The sequence below is a fragment of the Anomaloglossus baeobatrachus genome, chromosome 2, assembly GCF_048569485.1.
Source record: "Anomaloglossus baeobatrachus isolate aAnoBae1 chromosome 2, aAnoBae1.hap1, whole genome shotgun sequence".
NCBI lineage: Eukaryota > Metazoa > Chordata > Amphibia > Anura > Aromobatidae > Anomaloglossus > Anomaloglossus baeobatrachus.
In genome coordinates this window covers 25,943,471-25,968,322 of record NC_134354.1, presented here as the reverse complement: position 1 = coordinate 25,968,322, position 24,852 = coordinate 25,943,471, and the positions used below count along the sequence as shown (strand labels likewise).

General features: G+C 46.2%; 1 protein-coding gene across 1 annotated transcript in view; it reads right to left on the bottom strand.

Annotated features, from left to right (window-relative positions):
* The window catches only part of LOC142285535 (uncharacterized), a 72,186-nt gene extending 72,043 nt beyond the window's left edge, over positions 1–143 (bottom strand). Inside the window, exon 1 of the mRNA XM_075333278.1 lies at positions 132–143. Coding sequence (XP_075189393.1) covers positions 132–143 — 12 coding nt within the window. The remainder of the gene's footprint in view (positions 1–131) is intronic.
* Between the last annotated feature and the right edge of the window lie 24,709 nt (positions 144–24,852).

Genomic DNA, 24,852 nt, shown 5'->3' with positions numbered 1-24,852 from the left:
GTTCATGGACGTTTCTCTTACCGACATTTCTGCAATTGTTTGGCTTTATTACTTTACAAAACTAGAAAAAGTAAAAAAAAAAACCAGAAACAAAAAGTAACAATAGAATAGTGTTACGGCTGATTTCTTACCGTCTGATCCATTGTAGTCTCACAAATCACTGACAGATATTTCATCTGGAGTCAGACACAAGATCAGCCCATTATAAATCACACCCCCCACACTGCCACCTGGAGGCTGGAAGCGCGTCCCAGAGACTATGGGTGGAAATGGGAATTGGAAAAAGTCTGTCATTGAATTTAGGTTTTTTCATTTAGTGATCCTCCTGTACAATTACTGATAATAACACCTCTATACAGTAGATTTCACAGGATCCAGTATTCACAATAGGTGATATCACAGCTCACCTCCTCCACCTCCGGTAAAATGACTGATATCTCCTCTATATACAGACGATAACACAGGATTCACCATTCACAATAGCTATCACAGCTTACCTCCTCCTCCTGTAGAATGAATGATAACACCTCTATATACAGTATATAACATAGGATCCACTATTCACAATAGGTGATGTCACAGCTCACCTCCTCCTCTTCTTATATAATGACTGATAATACAATTATATACAGTAGATCACACAGGATCCACTATTTACTATAGGTGATGTCAAAGTTCACCTCCTCCTCCTGTACAAAGACTGATAACACCTCTATATACAGTAGATAACACAGGATCCACCATTCACAATAGGTGATGTCACAGCTCACCTCCTCTTCCTGTACAAAGACTGATAACACCTCAATATACAGTAGATCACACAGAATTCACTAATAACAATAGGTGATATCACAGCTCACCTCCAGCTCCACTTATACAATGAGTGATAACACCTCTATATATAGTAGTTAACACAGCATCCACCATTCACAATAGGTGATGTCACAGCTCACCTCCTCTTCCTATACAATGACTGATAACACCTCTATATACAAAATAGATCACACAGGATCCACTATTCACAATAGGTGATATCACAGCTCACCTCCTCTTCCTGTACAAAGACTGATAAAACCTTTATATACAGTAGATAGCACAGGATCCATCATTCACAATAGATGATGTCACAGCTCACCTGCTCCTCCTCATGCACAATGACTTATAACACCTCTATATACAGTAGACATTACAGGATCCACTATTCACAATAGGTGATGTCACAGCTCGCCTCCTCCCCCTCATGTACAATGACTGATAATACCTCCATATAAAGTATTATTCAGCAATTAGAATCACCAGTTGGTGAGTCTATAGGGACAATACTCACAGACTAGATCAAGAAACAGCACCAGTGAGAGATAAATATAAAACTTAACTTTTAATTATACTTCAGTAAAATTACGTGAAATCTAAAAAATACAGTTCAGATTGCCCTATAGGCAGCCAGGGTACCGTATTCAACCCTATATCAGGTAGCCCCTGGGTAATTACCACAAGGGGATAACGATTATGTGTGTGAAGAATAATGCTAAATCTATTACTCAATGCAGTAACGGTAACCAAAGGGGAGGGGACAGTGGTCCAATAAATGATATACACAGTGTCTATATCAACCCCATATCCATTAACAGCAGAGTATAGCTTATTGCCTTTTTACTGATTAATAAGGCACATCAAACACACAAAGAGAAAATTGGAATGATCTCACCCGTTTAGATGATCCTCCAAGATTTTAGTCAGCATTTTCATACAGGAGGGGTCACGGCAAGGGCTGGATGTCGGGTTTTAAATAAAGCTTACCCTAAGCCCCTTTGACTCCCGTCCTTACAAGGACGGTCCACAGCTGAACCTATGTCCTCATACATAAACAGTCCCACATGCCTCCCGACGCGTTTCGTCACCGAGATGTGACTCCTCAGGGGACCGGGCATGCAAGAATTGCGGGCCAGATGTACTGTGGCACCTGTAAAGTCCCACCACCAAATGCTGCAACCCGTTAGCCCCAGAACTGGCAGCTTATGTATATACAAGCAGGGCCCAACGGCCAATCCAAAGCGCCTCCACTTAGGTGCACTTAATAAACATAAAATGAACTCACCGCCCCTTACGTTCCCCTAATCGGGTCCCGCTGGATAACACGTGTTATGGCGTCCCTTTCTCCTTCATACACTGCACGCCCGGTGCGTGTATCGCATATCCGGGTTGTGGACATGAAAGTGAGGCTTGTAACGCATCACGTGGTATATTCAGCACCTCGTGATCAAAGACGTAATCCACCATGTCATGCGCAGATGCTGCACTGTAGGGGTGTTAGACATAGAAGGAGGTCTATGCCCTATCACGTGATATAAACAATACCACGTGATTCTACACGTGATCGGTCGCGTCAATGCTGAGTCGCAGAGGACGCTGTGATTTACAGATACCGCCCCCGATTTACCTAATGGGGCTGGTAGGGGGAACAAGACCACCCACTATAGGCCACCCTCCAGAATGCGGCCGTATCACGTGCAGCAAAAAAACGATCTTAGGTGTCCAATTCCCCTGTATAGCGGGAAGTGGGAGGGGCAAAGAGAAAATCCATTATACTCTACAGATGTATAATGGGGCACCCAGTTCACAAAAACACCACTCCTTACGATAGAAAAAAATCATCCCTAGATCAATCATAGGGGTGATTGTACAAAAACTGACATGTTATACAGACAAATCGCCACCATTTCAATACATAGTATGTGTTTATATTCCTATAGCGTGGATGAAAAAACATATGCCGTATCCATAGATAATAACATGATTGGAATTGCTACTATTATCCCATTATAGGCCTAATAAACCTTCAAACGGTACCAGATCCCATAGATATACAAGGCTTCAAAATATGGTTAAGTAGATCCCATGTTGACATACGGTATTCCACGGAAGGATATATATTACTAGGATATACTAGCAGTCAAGAAAGGGGGGGGGGGGGTTAAACATGTCAGTCGGGTGGGGGTCATCATTTAGGGGTACCCAAAAGTATGACTTCGTGATGAATGTGTCGGAGGTTGATGTATTTTTTAGATATATATGTTGGTGAAGAAACTTTTTCACCACATTAGTATTAGTGGCCATAGCCAGACCACACTTTGTCCAGTATAATATTGGGCAGAGAGGCGATTAGCAAGGATTTGAAAGCTCATTACAAAGACAAGGGTATAAACCAATGTCCTGGAGATAGCGACCAAGGGCAGTTTAGATGTAGCAGCCATATAGTAGTTGTTCATTGAGGCCCCGAGGTGTCACAGTGTCCATCCTGAAAATCCACCTGGTCTCGCGTTGCAAAACCAGGCGGTCCCAGTTTCCTCCCCTGCTGGGTGGCTCGACTTTATCAATGCCAACGAACGAAATCACACTTTTTTTCCCCCGTGTACATTATTTACATGGCGAGCCAAGGGGGTCTCCCTCCTATGTTCCATGTCACCTAAATGGTCCCCAATACGTCGTCTAAATTCTCTGATAGTTTTCCCGATATATTCCAACCCGCATTCGCAGGTGGCTTTATAAATAATTCCTCGGGAGCGACAATTTATGTAATGACGTATTTCAGCGGGACCCGATTAGGGGAACGTAAGGGGCGGAGAGTTCATTTTATGTTTATTAAGTGCACCTAAGTGGAGGCGCTTTGGATTGGCCGTTGGGCCCTGCTTGTATATACATAAGCTGCCAGTTCTGGGGCTAACGGGTTGCAGCATTTGGTGGTGGGACTTTACAGGTGCCACAGTACATCTGGCCCGCAATTCTTGCATGCCCGGTCCCCTGAGGAGTCACATCTCGGTGACGAAACGCGTCGGGAGGCATGTGGGACTGTTTATGTATGAGGACATAGGTTCAGCTGTGGACCGTCCTTGTAAGGACGGGAGTCAAAGGGGCTTAGGGTAAGCTTTATTTAAAACCCGACATCCAGCCCTTGCCGTGACCCCTCCTGTATGAAAATGCTGACTAAAATCTTGGAGGATCATCTAAACGGGTGAGATCATTCCAATTTTCTCTTTGTGTGTTTGATGTGCCTTATTAATCAGTAAAAAGGCAATAAGCTATACTCTGCTGTTAATGGATATGGGGTTGATATAGACACTGTGTATATCATTTATTGGACCACTGTCCCCTCCCCTTTGGTTACCGTTACTGCATTGAGTAATAGATTTAGCATTATTCTTCACACACATAATCGTTATCCCCTTGTGGTAATTACCCAGGGGCTACCTGATATAGGGTTGAATACGGTACCCTGGCTGCCTATAGGGCAATCTGAACTGTATTTTTTAGATTTCACGTAATTTTACTGAAGTATAATTAAAAGTTAAGTTTTATATTTATGTCTCACTGGTGCTGTTTCTTGATCTAGTCTGTGAGTATTGTCCCTATAGACTCACCAACTGGTGATTCTAATTGCTGAATAATTTTGAAATACATAATATGGCAGGTTTTTTGACCGATGGCTTGAAGACTGATAGCTGGTTAGAGGAGGCAAGAGAAGTGTTTTCTGAGCGTGTCACCATAACAAAGAAATACACCCCCACATACAGTCTAATATTTAAAGATCTGACCAGACTGTACAAGGACCAAGTCATCTCTTGGTGGGAGGTGCAGACCCTAGAAAATTACCTGAAAGAGAACATAGTACCGAGGGGTCTTAGAATAACCCTGAACCCCGGCAATAGATCTAAAAGTCCAGATTTCATCAAAAAGTGGGAGAGAGAAGCCACTGAAAGTGCGCATAGATTTATGAGACTTCTCTTAGAGGAAGAAAAAAATACACTCTCACACTTGAACGAGAACCTTAAAGACTTGATAGACTCCGCAAAAAAGTTTTCTAGCGAAGCAGACTTTTCTAAGAAAGAATTGACACTGCAAAACGATATAGAGAGATTCCAGCACAACGTTAAGGAAAGGAAACACAAACAATTTGTTCGCGATCTACAGGATTTTAGAGAGAATAGAGCCTACATTTTTCTCAATAATAAGACACTACAAACTGAGATCCCTTTAGACCCCTCGTCCTCTGACACAGAGGCGTCCGAAAGTGACACCAGGGGCAGTAGGGGGGGACAAGGACGAAGGGGAAAGGGCTCTTTCTCTAATAGAGGCAGAGGAAACCAGTTTACACAAGGGCCTCATTTTTTAGATCGCGAATACTCACTGAGGAGCCGGACAGAGGGGAGGGGTCAATTTCCAAAATAGGTATGCAGGTCCTCAACCTGTCCTCCCGACCCCTCAGTGAGTTGGAACAATCCGTTCTTGAACGGGGCCTTTCGTTTGTGCCTACCTCTGATCTTGATCTGTTTGAGTGTGTCAAGGACCTTAACTTGTTCGCACGAAAGCTTAAATGGAGAAAACATTATTGTAGACAGGATGACAAAACCTGCGAGGAGCTGGGTATTCCACCCGACATGTTACCGGATGTCAGGCTACTTGACTCATTAGCCGCAGAGAACCCAAATCATAGAGGGGAAGGCCCCTTCACCGAGCTCAAAAATAGGAGCACCAAGATGCCGCCACCACAGGGTGATGTTTCTGCTGTTGATATCTTTGTTAATTTAGTAACTGAAGATCTTAAGAAACTGAAGCAGCGAAACCCCTTTACATCTTTTAACTATACCGAGGAGGAGATCGGGGCTCTGCGTTGTTTGGAGCGGGACCGCCACATTGTCATTAAGCCCTCCGACAAGGGCGGCAATGTGGTGGTCATGGACTCCGATAAATACCGCAGAATGTGTCTGGACCTCCTTGAGGACAGAGAGGGCTACGGCATTTTGAGGGAAAACCCTACTAAAACCTTCCTGTCGGAGATGAAATCTTTATTGGATCAGGCACTTGCGTCAAAATCCATTAATAAAAGGGAGTATGAATTTCTTCTACCACAGAATCCGGTGGTTGCTACCTTTTATGGATTACCGAAGGTGCATAAAGGACTGGATCCTATAAAGGGTAGACCGATAGTCTCAGGTATCAACAGCATCTGCCAGAACCTGGGCCAGTATCTAGACATCGTCCTGCGTCCTTTCGTTACATCTCTACAGTCCTATACCAGGGACTCTACGGACTTCCTGAGGAAGATTGAGGGGATATGCTTGGATGATGGCTGTATACTGGCGAGTATCGATGTGGAGGCGTTGTACTCTTCCATACCGCATGAAAAGGGTCTGCAGGCGGTTGAATACTTTTTGTCCACTAGGGGTTGTCAGTTCACTGAGCACAATGCCTTCATTTTGAGAGCACTCGAGTTTTGCCTAACCAGAAATTACTTCGTCTTCGACGGCAGGTTCTTCCACCAGCGCAGGGGCACTGCGATGGGGAGCCCTTGTGCCCCCTCGTATGCCAATCTGCTCCTGGGCTGGTGGGAGGAGACCATGGTATTTACCGGCGAGGACGAGGTTGAGGACATCCGGAGGGTAGAACTCTGGGCACGTTATATTGATGACGTTTTCATAATATGGCGTGGCTCGGAAAGTGCTCTCAGGAACTTTGTGGTTTCCCTGAATGACAACCCCATTGGACTACGCTTCACTTATGAGGCTAACCATACCACTTTACCCTTTTTGGACATCTTGGTCAAAAAAACGGAGGGAGGTACCCTCAAAACGAGTACATATAGAAAACCAACATCTACTAACTCCATTCTAAGATGGGAAAGTAATCACCCAACCCCCCTTAAAAAGGGAATACCCAAGGGGCAGTATCTTAGAATGCGTAGGAATTGCTCGGATGAGGGTTCCTTCCATCAACAGGCCAATGACCTCAGGGAAAGGTTCTTAAGTAGAGGCTACCCAGACAGAGTTTTAAGGAAAGCCTATAATGACATCAAAAAAATGAATAGAGCAGACCTTTTGGTCCCAGCCCCTGTAAAAAATGATGAGGGTTTGATTAGGTTCATCACGACCTTCTCTAATGGTTCTCACGAGGTAAGGAACATCCTGGAAAGACACTGGTCCATTCTACGAATGGACAAGGACCTTGAGGATAAGATCGGTGAATATCCACGTGTCACTTACAAAAAAGGACGATCTATACAGGACAGGCTCGTCCATAGCCATTTTCAGGCGCCCCAGCAACAAACATGGCTGAAATCCAACATCAAGGGTAGCTATAGATGTGGCGGATGTGTAGCCTGTCCATTTGTAAAACCCTCCAAAAACTTTGAATCTAATGTCACCCATGAGCAATTTGAAATACGTCATTACATAAATTGTCGCTCCCGAGGAATTATTTATAAAGCCACCTGCGAATGCGGGTTGGAATATATCGGGAAAACTATCAGAGAATTTAGACGACGTATTGGGGACCATTTAGGTGACATGGAACATAGGAGGGAGACCCCCTTGGCTCGCCATGTAAATAATGTACACGGGGGGAAAAAAAGTGTGATTTCGTTCGTTGGCATTGATAAAGTCGAGCCACCCAGCAGGGGAGGAAACTGGGACCGCCTGGTTTTGCAACGCGAGACCAGGTGGATTTTCAGGATGGACACTGTGACACCTCGGGGCCTCAATGAACAACTACTATATGGCTGCTACATCTAAACTGCCCTTGGTCGCTATCTCCAGGACATTGGTTTATACCCTTGTCTTTGTAATGAGCTTTCAAATCCTTGCTAATCGCCTCTCTGCCCAATATTATACTGGACAAAGTGTGGTCTGGCTATGGCCACTAATACTAATGTGGTGAAAAAGTTTCTTCACCAACATATATATCTAAAAAATACATCAACCTCCGACACATTCATCACGAAGTCATACTTTTGGGTACCCCTAAATGATGACCCCCACCCGACTGACATGTTTACCCCCCCCCCCCCTTTCTTGACTGCTAGTATATCCTAGTAATATATATCCTTCCGTGGAATACCGTATGTCAACATGGGATCTACTTAACCATATTTTGAAGCCTTGTATATCTATGGGATCTGGTACCGTTTGAAGGTTTATTAGGCTATAATGGGATAATAGTAGCAATTCCAATCATGTTATTATCTATGGATACGGCATATGTTTTTTCATCCACGCTATAGGAATATAAACACATACTATGTATTGAAATGGTGGCGATTTGTCTGTATAACATGTCAGTTTTTGTACAATCACCCCTATGATTGATCTAGGGATGATTTTTTTCTATCGTAAGGAGTGGTGTTTTTGTGAACTGGGTGCCCCATTATACATCTGTAGAGTATAATGGATTTTCTCTTTGCCCCTCCCACTTCCCGCTATACAGGGGAATTGGACACCTAAGATCGTTTTTTTGCTGCACGTGATACGGCCGCATTCTGGAGGGTGGCCTATAGTGGGTGGTCTTGTTCCCCCTACCAGCCCCATTAGGTAAATCGGGGGCGGTATCTGTAAATCACAGCGTCCTCTGCGACTCAGCATTGACGCGACCGATCACGTGTAGAATCACGTGGTATTGTTTATATCACGTGATAGGGCATAGACCTCCTTCTATGTCTAACACCCCTACAGTGCAGCATCTGCGCATGACATGGTGGATTACGTCTTTGATCACGAGGTGCTGAATATACCACGTGATGCGTTACAAGCCTCACTTTCATGTCCACAACCCGGATATGCGATACACGCACCGGGCGTGCAGTGTATGAAGGAGAAAGGGACGCCATAACACGTGTTATCCAGCGGGACCCGATTAGGGGAACGTAAGGGGCGGTGAGTTCATTTTATGTTTATTAAGTGCACCTAAGTGGAGGCGCTTTGGATTGGCCGTTGGGCCCTGCTTGTATATACATAAGCTGCCAGTTCTGGGGCTAACGGGTTGCAGCATTTGGTGGTGGGACTTTACAGGTGCCACAGTACATCTGGCCCGCAATTCTTGCATGCCCGGTCCCCTGAGGAGTCACATCTCGGTGACGAAACGCGTCGGGAGGCATGTGGGACTGTTTATGTATGAGGACATAGGTTCAGCTGTGGACCGTCCTTGTAAGGACGGGAGTCAAAGGGGCTTAGGGTAAGCTTTATTTAAAACCCGACATCCAGCCCTTGCCGTGACCCCTCCTGTATGAAAATGCTGACTAAAATCTTGGAGGATCATCTAAACGGGTGAGATCATTCCAATTTTCTCTTTGTGTGTTTGATGTGCCTTATTAATCAGTAAAAAGGCAATAAGCTATACTCTGCTGTTAATGGATATGGGGTTGATATAGACACTGTGTATATCATTTATTGGACCACTGTCCCCTCCCCTTTGGTTACCGTTACTGCATTGAGTAATAGATTTAGCATTATTCTTCACACACATAATCGTTATCCCCTTGTGGTAATTACCCAGGGGCTACCTGATATAGGGTTGAATACGGTACCCTGGCTGCCTATAGGGCAATCTGAACTGTATTTTTTAGATTTCACGTAATTTTACTGAAGTATAATTAAAAGTTAAGTTTTATATTTATCTCTCACTGGTGCTGTTTCTCCATATAAAGTAGATAACACAGGATCCACCATTTAGAATAGGTGATATCACAGCTCACCTCCTCCCCCTCCTATAAAATGACTGATAACACCTCTATATGACGTAGTATTAAATAAATCTGTTGAAATTCCAATTCAGCGGTTTACTTAAAGCTTATATGACACTGGTTTTGCATTATTGGCATTCAATATGAATTACATATTCCATTACAATATGCTCTGGGATGTCTGTAGATCTCAGATCATAGAAAACATCAGTTACAAAAAAATAAATAACCTGAACTCGCTGCTGACGTGTCCTCCTGCCACAGGCCCTGGTCTGTTTCTCCGCACCCCTTCCTCAGGCACCGAGACACGGCTTAAATGTGTCTTCCAGCTTCTTCACTCGCCATCATGACTATAGGGCAGAGTAGATCACTGACGTGACAACTCATGCTGCGACTAGAGATGAGCGGCTCCGTTGAGGTTCAGTTCACCGATAGCAAACAAGCCGAGTCTCCAGTGATTCAAGCTTGACCTGAACCCCAGAGCAAGTCAGTGATTGGCAATTTGAGTCTCCGCTTACATACAGCCAACCATAAGCAGATCACTTCAGGGAGATGTTGGGCAGTGATATAAAAAGTTTTTGGCTTGCACACTACATGTAATTGTGACGCCCCTGGACTAGTCAGGTTGTCCCAGGGTACTGCACGCTCTTTATCCTTAGTGCAGGACTCAACCCCCCATGGTTTTGGGTTCCCAACCTATAGTACTGCCTCCATCAGCATCCGAAAATCCCAACCACACCTCACACCCCACCCTGCCAGACACACCAGTGGGCTGCTGAGCTGGAATTGGGCCGCCCACCTAGGGATCAGGCAGGCTGGTGAGAGAGATGAAGTCAGTAAGAGGAAGTGGAGAGCAGAGCAGAGCTGACAGGCAGTATCTCCCAAAGAGTGAGGAGCTGGGAGTTGGAGCTCCCGGGGAGTACAGGTTGGGTCGCAAAAGGTGGTCTAGGCCGGAGGAGTCGTCGGAGACCCGGTCACGGGATATTGGGACTGGGTGCCTGGACCTAGTCTTGGAGGACAGTCAGCAGCTCGAGTTCAATAGCCGGTCCGGGTCCGAAAGCACGGCGGGGTACTGGACCCTAGGTCGGGGAGTAGCTTTTAGCAACCCGGCAATTAACCTGCGGAGGATAGTGACTTTATGGACTGTTCCCACGAAGCTCAGAGATCAGGGGCAGTAGCACAACGAGGGGGATAGGGCTTTCCAACCCAAGCAGCCCACTGAAATCCCAAGCGTGAGCCCTTGAGAGCAAAGCTCCTCTACCAATAGTAGGGAGCGGGGCCCGGACAGCTTTATGCCTACGGGCCAACTGAACACTTGTAAATTTGTGAACGGAGGCAGGCTCCAGACCATCAGGCAGTACTGTAGGGGATGGATACCCGGACGGGCTCCCCTCAAGAGGGCAGCAGCACCCAAAGACTTGGTTTACCTTGATGTCAGAGTCTGCTTTTCATCACCAATGCTGTCTGAGAACATGGTGATCCCCTGCTACCACTTAGCCCTGTGCTCCCCTGTACCCCACTATCCAGAGTCCCGGGGCCTCTCTTACCCGTGGAGGGAAACTCCATCTGGCTGCCCCACTTCATCTCCCCCGGGTACTCCCAACGGCAGCGGCGGTACTTCCCTTACCGCACACCACGGGTGGCGTCACAAACTATTATCCCCTGTAAATACCCCCTTTTCATTTGAAGTGTCCGTAAGCTCTCTGGCCTGGAGACCCTCGAGCCACAGCAATCCCGGATCCGACTGGTTCGATCGCTGCAGGGGCGGCACATAATTGTGCTGATGTTACCCGCAGTGCGAGCTGTTCAAACAAGCGGCTCGCACAGGGCTGAGCACAAAGCGTACCTGAGCACAGTGTTGAAGTTCACACGTAAAGCTTCCGATCCCCGAACCTGAGCCTTGATTTTTTAAGTTGGTGTTTGGTTCGAAAACCGAACCTCAGGTTCCCTCATCTCTAGTTACGATATCACAACGCCATGATGTGCACAGACTGAGTCACTGACTAAACTGAGTTCCAACACAAAGTCAAGCCTTCAGTAAAGCCACAAGTGAAGACGCTAGAAGATGATGCATATGTCACACGTGGTGGTGCACAGAGTATGTTATGGGATATTTTTGACCTTCTACAAATCAGCAAAATTGCAGCTGGCTCCAGTGTTTGGATCCTCAGAAAGTGAATTAAAAAATTAATTTGGATTCAGGAGAATGTGAACTTTTTTTAAAATTGGACCTTGAAGTCCGGGACTCAGTAGCAAAGGGAGAACCGGGGACAGGGCCAGAGACTCCAACCCCACAGGGTTCATGCTACCGTCATATGGACTGTAGTGGAAGACCACCAGACGGGAACCCCCAGCTGCTCTACGCCACGGGGACCCACCCTGCTTGCGGAGGGCTGAACATCCAGGCTGCCATTAACACCAGCCCCAGTAGTGAACATTGTGCAGCGGCGGCTCCATCTACATAGCCACAAAACCGCAAGTGGCGTCACGTGTGAACATTATTCTAATCCCCTATAAATATTCCCCTTTTCAAAAAGGACTCAGGGCACGGGACCGGGCAACGGCGACCAAAGTGATATTCCCCAGTTGTACACCGCCCGGGACCGAGCACCCCATAACCCTGGGCGACACACATCTCTTAAGATACCAAACACAGACTTTACAAAAAAAAAACGGAGTTCGAGTTTGATGCTTTACATATGCAAACCACTCACGTGAGCATCGCGGTATTCGGGAACGCTCAGTGCTCAACCCAGTGCGAGCCGCTTGTGTGGCGCCCCTGAGGCTTCAGGCGCCACAGGGTACTGCACCCCTATTAGAGTGTAGTACTTATCCTGGGTCAAGGGAAGTTCGGTACCGGTTTCCACTCACACATACAGTTAGGTCCAGAAATATTTGGACAGTGACACAAGTTTTGTTATTTTAGCTGTTTACAAAAACATGTTCAGAAATACAATTCTATATATAATATGGGCTGAAAGTGCACACTCCCAGCTGCAATATGAGAGTTTTCACATCCAAATCGGAGAAAGGGTTTAGGAATCATAGCTCTGTAATGCATAGCCTCCTCTTTTTCAAGGGACCAAAAGTAATTGGACAAGGGACTCTAAGGCGGGCTTTGCACACTACGACATCGCAGCCCGATGCTGCGATGCCGAGTGCGATAGTGCCCGCCCCCGTCGCAGCAGCGATATGTGGTGATAGCTGGCGTAGCGAAAGTTATCGCTACGCCAGCTTCACACACACACTCACCTGCCGTGCGACGTCCCTGTGGCCGGCGACCCGCCTCCTTGTTAAGGGGGCGGGTCGTGCGGCGTCACTGCGACGTCACACGGCAGGCGGCCAATCAGAGCGGAGGGGCGGAGATGAGCAGGATGTAAACATCCTGCCCACCTCCTTCCTTCCGCATATCCTACGGAAGCCGCAGTGAGGCCGGTAGGAGACGTTCCTCGCTCCTGCGACTTCACACACAGCGATGTGTGCAGCCGCAGGAGCGAGGAACAACATCGGACCGTCGCGTCAGCGTAATCATGGATTACGCCGACGCTGCACCGATGATACGATTACGACGCTTTTGCGCTCGTTAATCGTATCATCTAGGCTTTACACACTGCGATGTCGCATGCGATGCCGGAAGTGCGTCATTTTCAATTTGACCCCACCGACATCGCACCTGCGATGTCGCAGTGTGCAAAGTGCCCCTAAGGGCTGCAATTAACTCTGAAGGCGTCTCCCTCGTTAACCTGTAATCAATGAAGTAGTTAAAAGGTCTGGGGTTGATTACAGGTGTGTGGTTTTGCATTTGGAAGCTGTTGCTGTGACCAGACAACATGCGGTCTAAAGAACTCTCAATTGAGGTGAAGCAGAACATCCTGAGGCTGAAAAAAAAGAAAAAATCCATCAGAGAGATAGCAGACATGCTTGGAGTAGCAAAATCAACAGTCGGGTACATTCTGAGGAAAAAGGAATTGACTGGTGAGCTTGGGAACTCAAAAAGGCCTGAGCGTCCACGGATGACAACAGTGGTGGATGATCGCCACATACTTTCTTTGGTGAAGAAGAACCCGTTCACAACATCAACTGAAGTCCAGAACACTCTCAGTGAAGTAGGTGTATCTGTCTCTAAGTCAACAGTAAAGAGAAGACTCCATGAAAGTAAATACAAAGGGTTCACATCTAGATGCAAACCATTCATCAATTCCAAAAATAGACAGGCCAGAGTTACATTTGCTGAAAAACACCTCATGAAGCCAGCTCAGTTCTGGAAAAGTATTCTATGGACAGATGAGACAAAGATCAACCTGTACCAGAATGATGGGAAGAAAAAAGTTTGGAGAAGAAAGGGAACGGCACATGATCCAAGGCACACCACATCCTCTGTAAAACATGGTGGAGGCAACGTGATGGCATGGGCATGCATGGCTTTCAATGTCACTGGGTCACTTGTGTTTATTGATGACATAACAGCAGACAAGAGTAGCCGGATGAATTCTGAAGTGTACCGGGATATACTTTCAGCCCAGATTCAGCCAAATGCCGCAAAGTTGATCGGACGGCGCTTCATAGTACCGATGGACAATGACCCCAAGCATACAGCCAAAGCTACCCAGGAGTTCATGAGTGCAAAAAAGTGGAACATTCTGCAATGGCCAAGTCAATCACCAGATCTTAACCCAATTGAGCATGCATTTCACTTGCTCAAATCCAAACTTAAGACGGAAAGACCCACAAACAAGCAAGACCTGAAGGCTGCGGCTGTAAAGGCCTGGCAAAGCATTAAGAAGGAGGAAACCCAGCGTTTGGTGATGTCCATGGGTTCCAGACTTAAGGCAGTGATTGCCTCCAAAGGATTCGCAACAAAATATTGAAAATAAAAATATTTTGTTTGTGTTTGGTTTATTTGTCCAATTACTTTTGACCTCCTAAAATGTGGAGTGTTTGTAAAGAAATGTGTACAATTCCTACAATTTCTATCAGATATTTTTGTTCAAACCTTCAAATTAAACGTTACAATCTGCACTTGAATTCTGTTGTAGAGGTTTCATTTCAAATCCAATGTGGTGGCATGCAGAGCCCAACTCGCCAAAATTGTGTCACTGTCCAAATATTTCTGGACCTAACTGTACATGCAGTAACACCGGGGTGCCCATCCCAATGGGTAGGATCACAGTAGGGGGTCACTACAGCAGTGGGTTGACAGGACGCCACCGCACCAGGGACTCCCCGGATCCACTGGAACTGGGGACTCAGGGTCAGGGAGAAGCAACCACCAGGGGGAGTCAGCAGCACACAGTGTGAAGGGCAGGTTGACCTAGTGATAGTAGTGAACCAGCCGGTGGCAGCAGCTGGGGGCAACAGCTTGGAACAGACAATGACCACAAAAGAGAACAGTTACAGACGCAGAGCAGAGTGGTCGCTGGGGAGAAGCAGGCAGCTGCTTCCACAGGAGCGGCGCAATCGGGATACAGAATCCTAGGGCAGATATACTCCACGTTAACCAATGAGTCTGCAGCCAAATAGCATATAGGATCTGGGATTGAGGACTGGCCCCACAATGGAACCGTGCCATCAGCATACAGAACGGGAGAATTTACTGACATCGGGATCCCCAAGTGCTTCACGCCATGGGGTTCCGATACTTAGCGCATCAAAGGAGGAAAGGACTCACAGGCTGACACACACACCGGACTTGACCTTTCACAGATCCGGGATCGGTTGGAGCCCATGGAGGCAGAGATCGGTACTCTGGGGTAGCGCTTAAACAACCTGTGAGTAAAAAGGCCTGGAGCTGCAGCCCATCTCTCCTTTAACCGGCATCGTCGCTCAGCACTGAGGCACCAACGGGGACTAGCACCACCCCCGTCCTCCACAGGTGGCATCACGATCATTCTAATAGAGTTTCCTAACCATCACCCCCATCCTCCACCTCTACCACCCTCATCCTCCATTCCTGCCTCCCATATACACCGCCATCCTTCCCTTCCTGTATGCCTCGGGCCAAGCCACCCTGTGACGATGCAGAGAATCTGCACCCTCTGGCAACGAGTAGGTTAAAACACCTGCCCCGTGTTATACTTGTGTTGAGGATAAGAATTAAGTAACCAAAAATACTTAATTCAGCCATTTCATAGACTTAGGTATGTAGTTTAGTTGATGTAATTTAACATACATATTTATGAATGCTTTTGTTTCTTACTAACACACACACACACACATATATATATTATATATATATATATATATATATATATATATATATATATACTGTATATTCAGTGATTTTCCTTAATACAAAATGCCAGCACATGTAGCTTAAAGATGGCTCCTACATCCTGGCCAACTCCCAAGATGATGAACACAAAGGAGAATTCTCAACGTATGGACTGACCAATCCAGCGGAGACTATGCAAATTCCTATACGTCCTGAGTCCAGCCTACGATATTTGATTGGACTATATTTTGTCTACACCCTTTACTTCTCTAGAACTATAAAGTGTCCTTCACAATAAACTGCGGCAGAATTCTTTTGGCGCTCGTCATGGAAGAAAGCTCATAACCGATCCAGTGTCAGTTATTGTTCTTTCTCGCATGCACACATGACATTATAATCTGAACACGGCAGTCAGAAGTTAAGAGACCCATTGTAGTCTCACCTCAACAGTTGAAGTGTTTAATTGGCTCACACTGGGGGTATCAACACCGTGATCGGATGTATAGGGCACCAAGAAAAGAAAGAAAAAAATATCACCTACCCTCCCCCGGAAGTGATCTGTTTATGGCTTGCTGAATGTGTGCGGAAACCTGAACTGCCGAATTAGTGACTTTCAATGTGGTTCAGGTCAAGTCCAGGTCCAAAACCGAATTTTATCTAAAGTCCAGCTGAATCCACTAGGGTCGGACCAATGGATGGCTACCTACAGGTGGAGCCAATCCAGTCCACTAGTTGACCAGGTGGGAGGGCAGACAGTGGAGAAAAAGTCAGAGAAGTCGGTGGAGTGAGAATTTGGATGTGAGGAGATGGTCTGACGCGGGTTAGCGGTGACCTGGTACCCAGGAGAGTGGTTGTCGGTGCAGTGCTCCCGGAACTACGCACAGACGGGGTACAGGACCCTAGGACAGGAAAGAGATCCAAGCCGACCTGTTAACAACTGCACAGCAAGAGGACCATCAAGGACCTTGCTGACCCTAAAAATCCGAAGACTCAGTAGCAAAGGGAGCACCGGGGACAGGACCAGAGACTCCAACCCCACAGGGTTCACGCTAACGTCAGGCGGACAGAAGTGGACACACCACCAGAGGGGGACCCCCAGTTGCTCTACACCACGGGGACCCATTTACCAGAGACAGGTGCAGGGGAAGAAGACACCAGATTGCTAAACTGGCACTGGGACTAAGGGGACCTGAAGGTGAAACCAGACGGCCTCGGGATTTGCCATGGTTTTATGAAAATCCATGCTAATAAAAAGCTGCTTTCTACAGTCCCAGCAAAGCCTATGAGATTTATGAAATCTCATGCACACACACACAAACACATCAGGTTTTTTTCCTGACTGTTTTGTCAAATACCTGCGGTTTTGGTCAGGTTTTTAAAGAATGAGTATGTCAATTCTTTGCTGCAGATTTGCTGCCTTTTTTCATTGATACAACCCATTTTGTAGAAAAAAGCAGCAAATCCGCACCAAATCTGCAGCAAAAACGCCACTAAAAAAGGCATGAAAAACGCACCAAAAATGCAGATGACTTAAAGGAGATTTCCTGCCACAAGATCAGGTTTTGGTCAGGAAAAAAACTTACCAAAAAAGCCCTTTGTGAACATAGCCTTAAGGTGCATTTCTATCCTGCAGTGATCTAACAGATAGTTGTAATCTCAGCTGCAGCCACTCCCTTTTGCTAAAAATATCCATTCCTCACTCCCCCTTAAGCCTCTCTCACACATACGTGAAAATCACGCACGTGCCGCGAGACACGTATTTTCCCTGCGTGTTGCGTTTGGTACCTGTCTCCGGTACGTGCTGGCGACGTGTGTTCTACGTGTGCTATCCGCGATAGCACACGGAGAACCGGTAATTTGCATACTCACGTGGTCCTCGCTGCTGTCCAGGGTACTGATCTTCGGCTCCAGCCCCGCCCACTCCCAGCTGATGCTGCTTCCGGCCGAGCAGAGGGGCGGAGATTAGCGCCCGTGACATCACGCCCACCTCTCCTTAACACGCTCATAATGAGCGGCGGTCGCCAGCAACTGTTTGCAGCAGAAGATTCTGCAGGGCTTATGGAGGTATGTTTTTTTATTTTAAAATAATGACACGTGTTTTTCCAGCACGTGTCACACGGGACCGCATCCACACTACATCCGTGTGTTCCGGCACGGGCCGTGTGACACCCGTGATACCGGAGAAAAACGGACATGTCGGCGTGAGAAATACACGGACACAAGTAAGTACGGAACGGACACATGTTCCGTTCCAAAATACTTATGTGTGTCCAAACTATTAGGAATACATAGGTCCACGTGTGTACGTGTCTCCGGTACGTGAGAAAACTATCAAACACGTACCGGAGGCACGAACGTGTGACAGAGGCCTTAAGCTGTCCATGTTGAAGGAGCTTGTCTCTGCAGAGCTGTGGTGTTGTTAAAGTGGAAGCTGCAAAGCTCCTGTTGAAGAAACCTTGGAGAACTCATTGGTTTGTCTTTTCCCACTGATTACCTACCTGGTGCGGTCTTATTGCAGTGGCGAGATTAGCGTCCCACTGAGCATCACTAGTCAAGGTGGGTTCAGGGCCAGCAAGGGCCTAGACACATGATCGGCATATGAGGAAAGAACCCATCTAGGGAGTGCAGGGATCATCAGGTGAGTATAGGAGGTGACCCGCTCCTCTCTTCCTAATGCCAGGGCCCTCCATGGTATCGTTTCCCCGGTGTGTGTTCCAGTGCTTGCCAGGAGTCCCCTTACACTTGGCGGGACCCCGGTAGTCACTGTATGACATTTATATAGAGGAGCCAGGAAAGATGGCTGCCAGCAGAATGAGCATCATCCCGTCACATCAAAGCCAGCTGTTTTTTTTATGACTTTCATGTAATATATATGTATGCCTGTTTTATAGGTGCAGTATTTGTTGGCTTTATTTATGTATTGTAGCGTTTTATTATGCCGGGATTATTGTGGTGTTATTCTGTCTTTTATTGTAGTGCTAACATATTAGTTGCCATCAGGAATCCATATTGGAAGTCTGTCTTTAAGAAACCCTTTAAGATATTAGACTGAAAAAGTTACAGTTTCGGTACTTCCTGTTCCTGTCCTGGCTGAGGTGGCAGCTTAGGGGAGAAGCTCCTGCCACCCCTCACAGAAACCGACTAAAAACAGACCCCCCGGACGAGCCACCAAACAGAGAGCAGCACAGGAGGTTACCTAAAGCAGACAGCTATGGAACGGTACCTCCTGAGAAGTGCTGGGAGCGGTGAATCAGCCTGGAGAAGCTTTGATATGGACAGAGGAGAAGATAAGATAATGGCACCGAGCCTGATGGGGGAGGAGCCTGAACGCATGGTGAGAGACACAGAAAAGCAAACACAGAGCTGGAAGGGGAGAGATAAGGGAGATATGAGCGAGGAGACAGGAGATAAGGAAGATATGAGCGAGGAGTCACAGGAGGACACAGCAGGAGAGAGGTGGATGCAGGGGACTGATGACGGTGGATCCCAATGGGAGGATGAAGGAGATATGGAGGCAGAGGGGAGAGAAGATGCAGACAAAGCAGGGCAGCTCAGAGACACAGCAGTGTTGGAGGATGAAACTGACAAACAGCACAGGGAGATTAATCCCACTCAGACTCACAGGAAGTCAAATGCAAGAATTCATAGTACCCCTTCCAAAGGAAACAAAAAGCAGCCTACTACACCAACATCACAAGCCTGCAAGCTATTGGGGGATGGAGGTGGTGGCCCAGTCCAGACAAAGAGAACTAAGAAAACAGCACCACCTGCAGGCCAAGACAAGTACACACAAAAGCTTAATGTGGACTATAAAAAACTGGCTGAAGAAGTGACATCACACTTGTCAAAAGAGGTTAAAGTGGCTATTGAGGCAGCCATACAAACATCATTAGCTAATATGCAAAAACAGATAAATGCCCATGCCTCTAGACTGGCAGAATCAGAGCAGAGAATATCTGACTCCGAGGAGACAATACTGGCTATGCAAGCGCAAATAGCAGCTCTAGCAAAATCTAATGAATACTTGAAGGATAAAGCGGACGATTTGGAAAACAGATCGAGACGAAACAACTTACGTATAGTCGGGTTGCCAGAGTCTGTGTCGATTGGACGGTTGGATAATATATGCGAGTTGGAGCTACCGCAGGCCCTGGGCATAAAGGCGAAATTCAGAGTTGAAAGAGCCCACAGAGTGGGTCCACTGAGACACCAGGAGGCGAATAAGGGAGAGGGCCAAAACTCAAACAAGAATACCCCGATAAGAGCCAGGCAGGTGATTGTCAAGTACCTTGATTATAAGCATAAGGAGGAAATATTGAGGGCCTTTAGAGAACGAAAGCGTCCACTACAATATCAAGGCAACAGACTGCTAATTTTTGGGGATTATTCAGCGGAAGTATCCAGAAGGAGAAAAGAATTTACCAAAATTTGCTCATTTCTGTACAACAAAAAAGTAAAGTGCCAGCTATTATACCCTGCTACACTGAAAGTTAGAAACCCCAATGGCTCGTTTGTATACTACAAGGACTACAAAGAAGCAGAAAACATTCTCATGGCAGAGCTCAACAAGACTAGGTCAGAAAGGCAAGAAAAAGGAGCTAGTGGAGAAGGGAATAATAGAAGAGGATCCCCCACAAGCTCAGGAAGAGATGTGGGACGTCTTGGGGGACAAAAGCAAGTCGAGACCAGGGAGGAAAGGAGGCCAAGCCCGGGTCGACAGCATAATTCTCGCCTGGAACACAGGAACCAACCCTTGGAGAGAAACCATGATACCTGAACTGGAACTCGCTCATTGTTTTTCCTTTTTTTGCCTGTTTTTTTTTTTTTTTCTCTCTTCCCAAACAGGGAGAGGCGTTGAGGAGGATGCATTACGGAGAGAGGGTTGGGGAGGTGAGAGGAGGAGGGGGAAGGGAGAAAAGAGGAAAACTTCCCAAAGTCTGGGTCCTCTTCCCCCCCTCTTTTTTTTTTTTTTTTTTTTTTTTTTTTGTTCTTCTCCTTTCTTTCTCCATCTTCTCTCCCCTTGGTCTTTTTTTTTTCTTTTTTTCTTTTTCTCCTTTGTCCAGGAACATCATCCAAATTCAAATGAAGTGGGCCTGTTCTGGGCGGACTGATGGCTACCTGGAGTCAGAGATAAGTAGGACTGGAGAATCTTGCTGAGGTTTTGACATACTGTGCTAATTTTTGCATAATTTTCAAAGGCTTATTCAAGTTAGTCCGGGGATAGAACATATATTTTTTGGGGGGTGATTAGGGAGCTACATATTTTGGCTAGGAATAGGGGAGCTCACCAACGTGGCGGGAAACGCCGTGGATTTCTCGGAAGGGAAAATATGTTTTACAGTTACATGCTTTTTGTTGTATTTGTTATATTTGCAAGGTGGGGAAAGGGAGTGTCGATTTTGTGGTACCAACTGTGATTCTAGTGTCGAACATCTCGTCTTCCTTGATGCAGGGGCCCATAGGGGAGGGAGTAGTAAAAGCAGAATACACAGGTAAACATGATACAGATAACTACGTGGAATGTTAAAGGGCTGAGATCACCTAACAAACGAGCAATGATATTGAGACATCTGAAAAGACTAAAGACAGACATTGCCTTATTACAGGAAACCCACTTGGGGGGGGAGGACTTTTTCCGCATGAAGAAACATTGGGTGGGCACCGTTTATGGGGCAGCGGCACAAGGTAGAAAAGCGGGCACTATGATTCTAATAAATAAACAATTCAGTCATGAGGTAGTGGCACATGAGGCAGACGACCATGGAAGGTGGCAGCACTTAACAATCGTTAGTCCAGCGGGTAAACTCAGTATTTATAATGTCTATGGCCCAAATTCACAACAAATCACATTCCATGATGACATAAAGGCCACCATACTAGCAGATGGGGAGGCTAACATTATAGTGGGAGGCGATTTTAACACTGTCCCAGACTCAGCTGAAGATAGGAGGAGGGGCGAGGAGGGGACAGCTAATGTGGGCAGGAGTTTAGACAATAGGGATGTAACATTAGAAGACGTAGGACTGAAAGACATCTGGAGACTAACTCACCCACATGACAGAGAGTATACACACTTCTCTCACCCTCATGATAGCTGGTCACGTATTGATCAGTTCTGGATCTCGCAAGACTTACTGAGTGGAACGCAAGATTGTGTGATAGAGAATATGGTGATCTCTGATCATAGTCCGGTGAGATTGGGCATTAGAGAGAAATTCAGGAGAGGTACAGATATCATATGGAGATTCCCATCGTTCCTTCTCAGGCAAGATAATTTCCATAAGGTGCTACAGGAGTGGTGGGGAGAATTCGCAGAGGACAATAAGGAACATAGAGAGTCCCCAGTGATATTTTGGGAAACGGCAAAAGCGGTCCTAAGGGGCCGTCTGGTGGGGTACGCAGCCATGATCAAACGGAAAACCAATGAGAATTATAATTTCCATAGTGAAGCAGTACGGGTAGCATATACAAATTATGTGACAAATAGATCTCCCATGACAAAAGGCAGATGGTTGGAGGCAAAAGAGGGATTTGACGAATGGGCCAAAAAAAAGGAACAACTATTCTGGTCGCACAAGGAGGTTGACTTACATAGGTTTGGCAACAAGGCGGGAAGGATGTTGGCCAATCTGGCAAGGGGCAGCAGAAAGATGACAGTGATCTCTAAACTGAAAACAAAGGGGGGAGAGGTGACTACGGATCCTAAGGACATTAATAAACTGTTGGGAGATTACTATAGAAAACTATATGGGTCAGGGAATAACGACATGACTGATGAGGCAGAGTGGCTAAGACAAGCCCAAATGCCTAGCTTGACGGAGGAAGATTTGAGTGCCTTAAACGCAGATATCACAGTAGAGGAGGTGACGAGAACAATTGGGGAGCTTAACACCAACAAGGCACCGGGACCTGACGGTTTCAATAGTGAATTCTATAAGGCTCTGAAGGATCTGATCTCGCCGGATCTAACCTCAGTCTTTAATGCTTTCCTGGGAGGGGCGGAAATACCCAAAAATTCCAACATAGCATATATTAAATTACTCCCCAAGGGAACCAAGGACCTGGATGATCCCTCTAGTTATAGACCTATATCGCTCATAAATCAGGATTTAAAAATTATGTCCAAGATCATGGCTAATAGACTGGCCGAGATCTTACCTAGGATCATTACGAATCACCAGGTGGGGTTTATTAAGGGGAGAAATGCCGTTACCAATATCCGAAAGACAATTCTAGTGGTAGACGCGGTTAGACTGGGTCTCACTGAGGGAGGGGCTAGACCTGCCCTAGTTACACTTGACGCAGAAAAAGCGTTTGATAATGTAAATTGGGGGTGGTTAGACAGGGTAATGGAGGCCATAGGGATTGTAGGCAAGATGAGACTTTACATTAGAAACCTTTATGCCAACTCGGGAGCTAGGGTACACACTCCGGGCTTTCTATCAGACGTGTTCCCTTTGATGAAGGGAACAAGACAGGGCTGCCCATTATCTCCTCTTTTATTCAACCTGGCAATCGAGCCGTTGTCAAGAATACTACAGGGACAAAATAGCTTTAAAGGAATCAAGATAAGGGGTTCAGAAGTAAAGACAGCGCTTTTTGCTGATGACATCATACTTTATATGGGGGACCCCAGTGCGGATTTGCCACAGACTCTTGCCTTGATTGAAAAATTTGGCTCATTCTCCGGTTTCAAACTGAACAAAAAAAAATGCGAGATCATGTTCCTAAAGGGGCATCATGGGACAATGGGGGGACAAATAAGGGATGGCTGTCTATGTGGAATTCCTATAGCACAATCTTCAATTAAATACCTGGGAGTGCATATAGGAAGATCGGTGGAAACAATCTATAACTTGAATTATGGACCGCTAATCAGGAAAATTATAGTTCAATTAAAGGGATGGAAAGGTCTGCCACTTCCATTACTGGCAAGATGTCACCTGATAAAAATGATGAGCTTTCCTAGGCTGCTGTATCCCTTCCAGACAATCCCGCTATTGCTAAAACTAAAGGATGTGAATAAGCTCAACTCCGCGTATACAGAATTTCTGTGGAGGGGAAGGAAACCCAGAATAAAGCTGCGTACGCTGATGAAGTCAGCAGAGGAGGGAGGTCTAAACTTTCCAGATGTCCAAGGGTATAATCTTGTATGTATCATGAGGCATGTAATTGATTGGGTGAGAGGAACGAGTAGGCACTCAGATCATGCGATGGAAACTAAATATGCGTCACCGTGGGATCTGACGTCCATTCTGCACTCCCCACTATCCAGGGTTGAAGGGCACATAAGGAACTCAATTATATTCCGAGACACCATGCTAACATGGAAGTCGGTAAGGAAAAAACTGGGGCTCTCATGGAAAGTGTCCAAGTACTTGAACCCCTGGGCATTCCCAAATTTTCCCCTGGGACGAGAAAACAAGCTATTTACTAGATGGAAAGAGAGGGGAGTCAGGAGAATGATAGATGTTATGAATGTGGAGGACAGGAGGTGGATGACAGGTCGGGAAGTGCTGGATAAGTACAACCTTAATAGCTCACATGTCATCCAGTATGAACAATTGAAACATGGAATAATAGGAGACCTGGGTGTGGTTGGAAGAGAGCTGAACAGAAGTTCGATTGATGAGTTACTGGAATGTGATGTAACAAGTATAAATGTCTCTAAAATTTATCGATCGCTAAGGGGGGGTGCTTATCTCTCGGGAGGATAGTCGGACTTTAAAAGCGTGGGGGAAACAATTGGGAAGGGAAGAAGTGGTGGATGATATACTGAGAGGATGGGTACAAGTGCGGAAACACATTACCAATGAGAGATGGAGAGACACTCAATTCAGAATTCTACATAGGGCCATTATAGGTTTCAACATACCAGGTAGGGATAGGTGGTGTCCTAAGTGTCAAAAAGAAAAAACGGATATGCTGCATGGGCTATGGGAATGTGAGACAATCGCTAGGTTCTGGAACCAAGTCAGACTATTTGCCCAGTCAACATGGGGAATTTTCAGCAAACTAGACTTAATGGTGTGGATTTTCCACTCCTTTGAGGGAGGAGTAGGAGGAGGACCGAGCACGCAGGAAAAGAGGAAATACGCAATAATGCATGACATAGCCTTGATAGCTAAGCGTT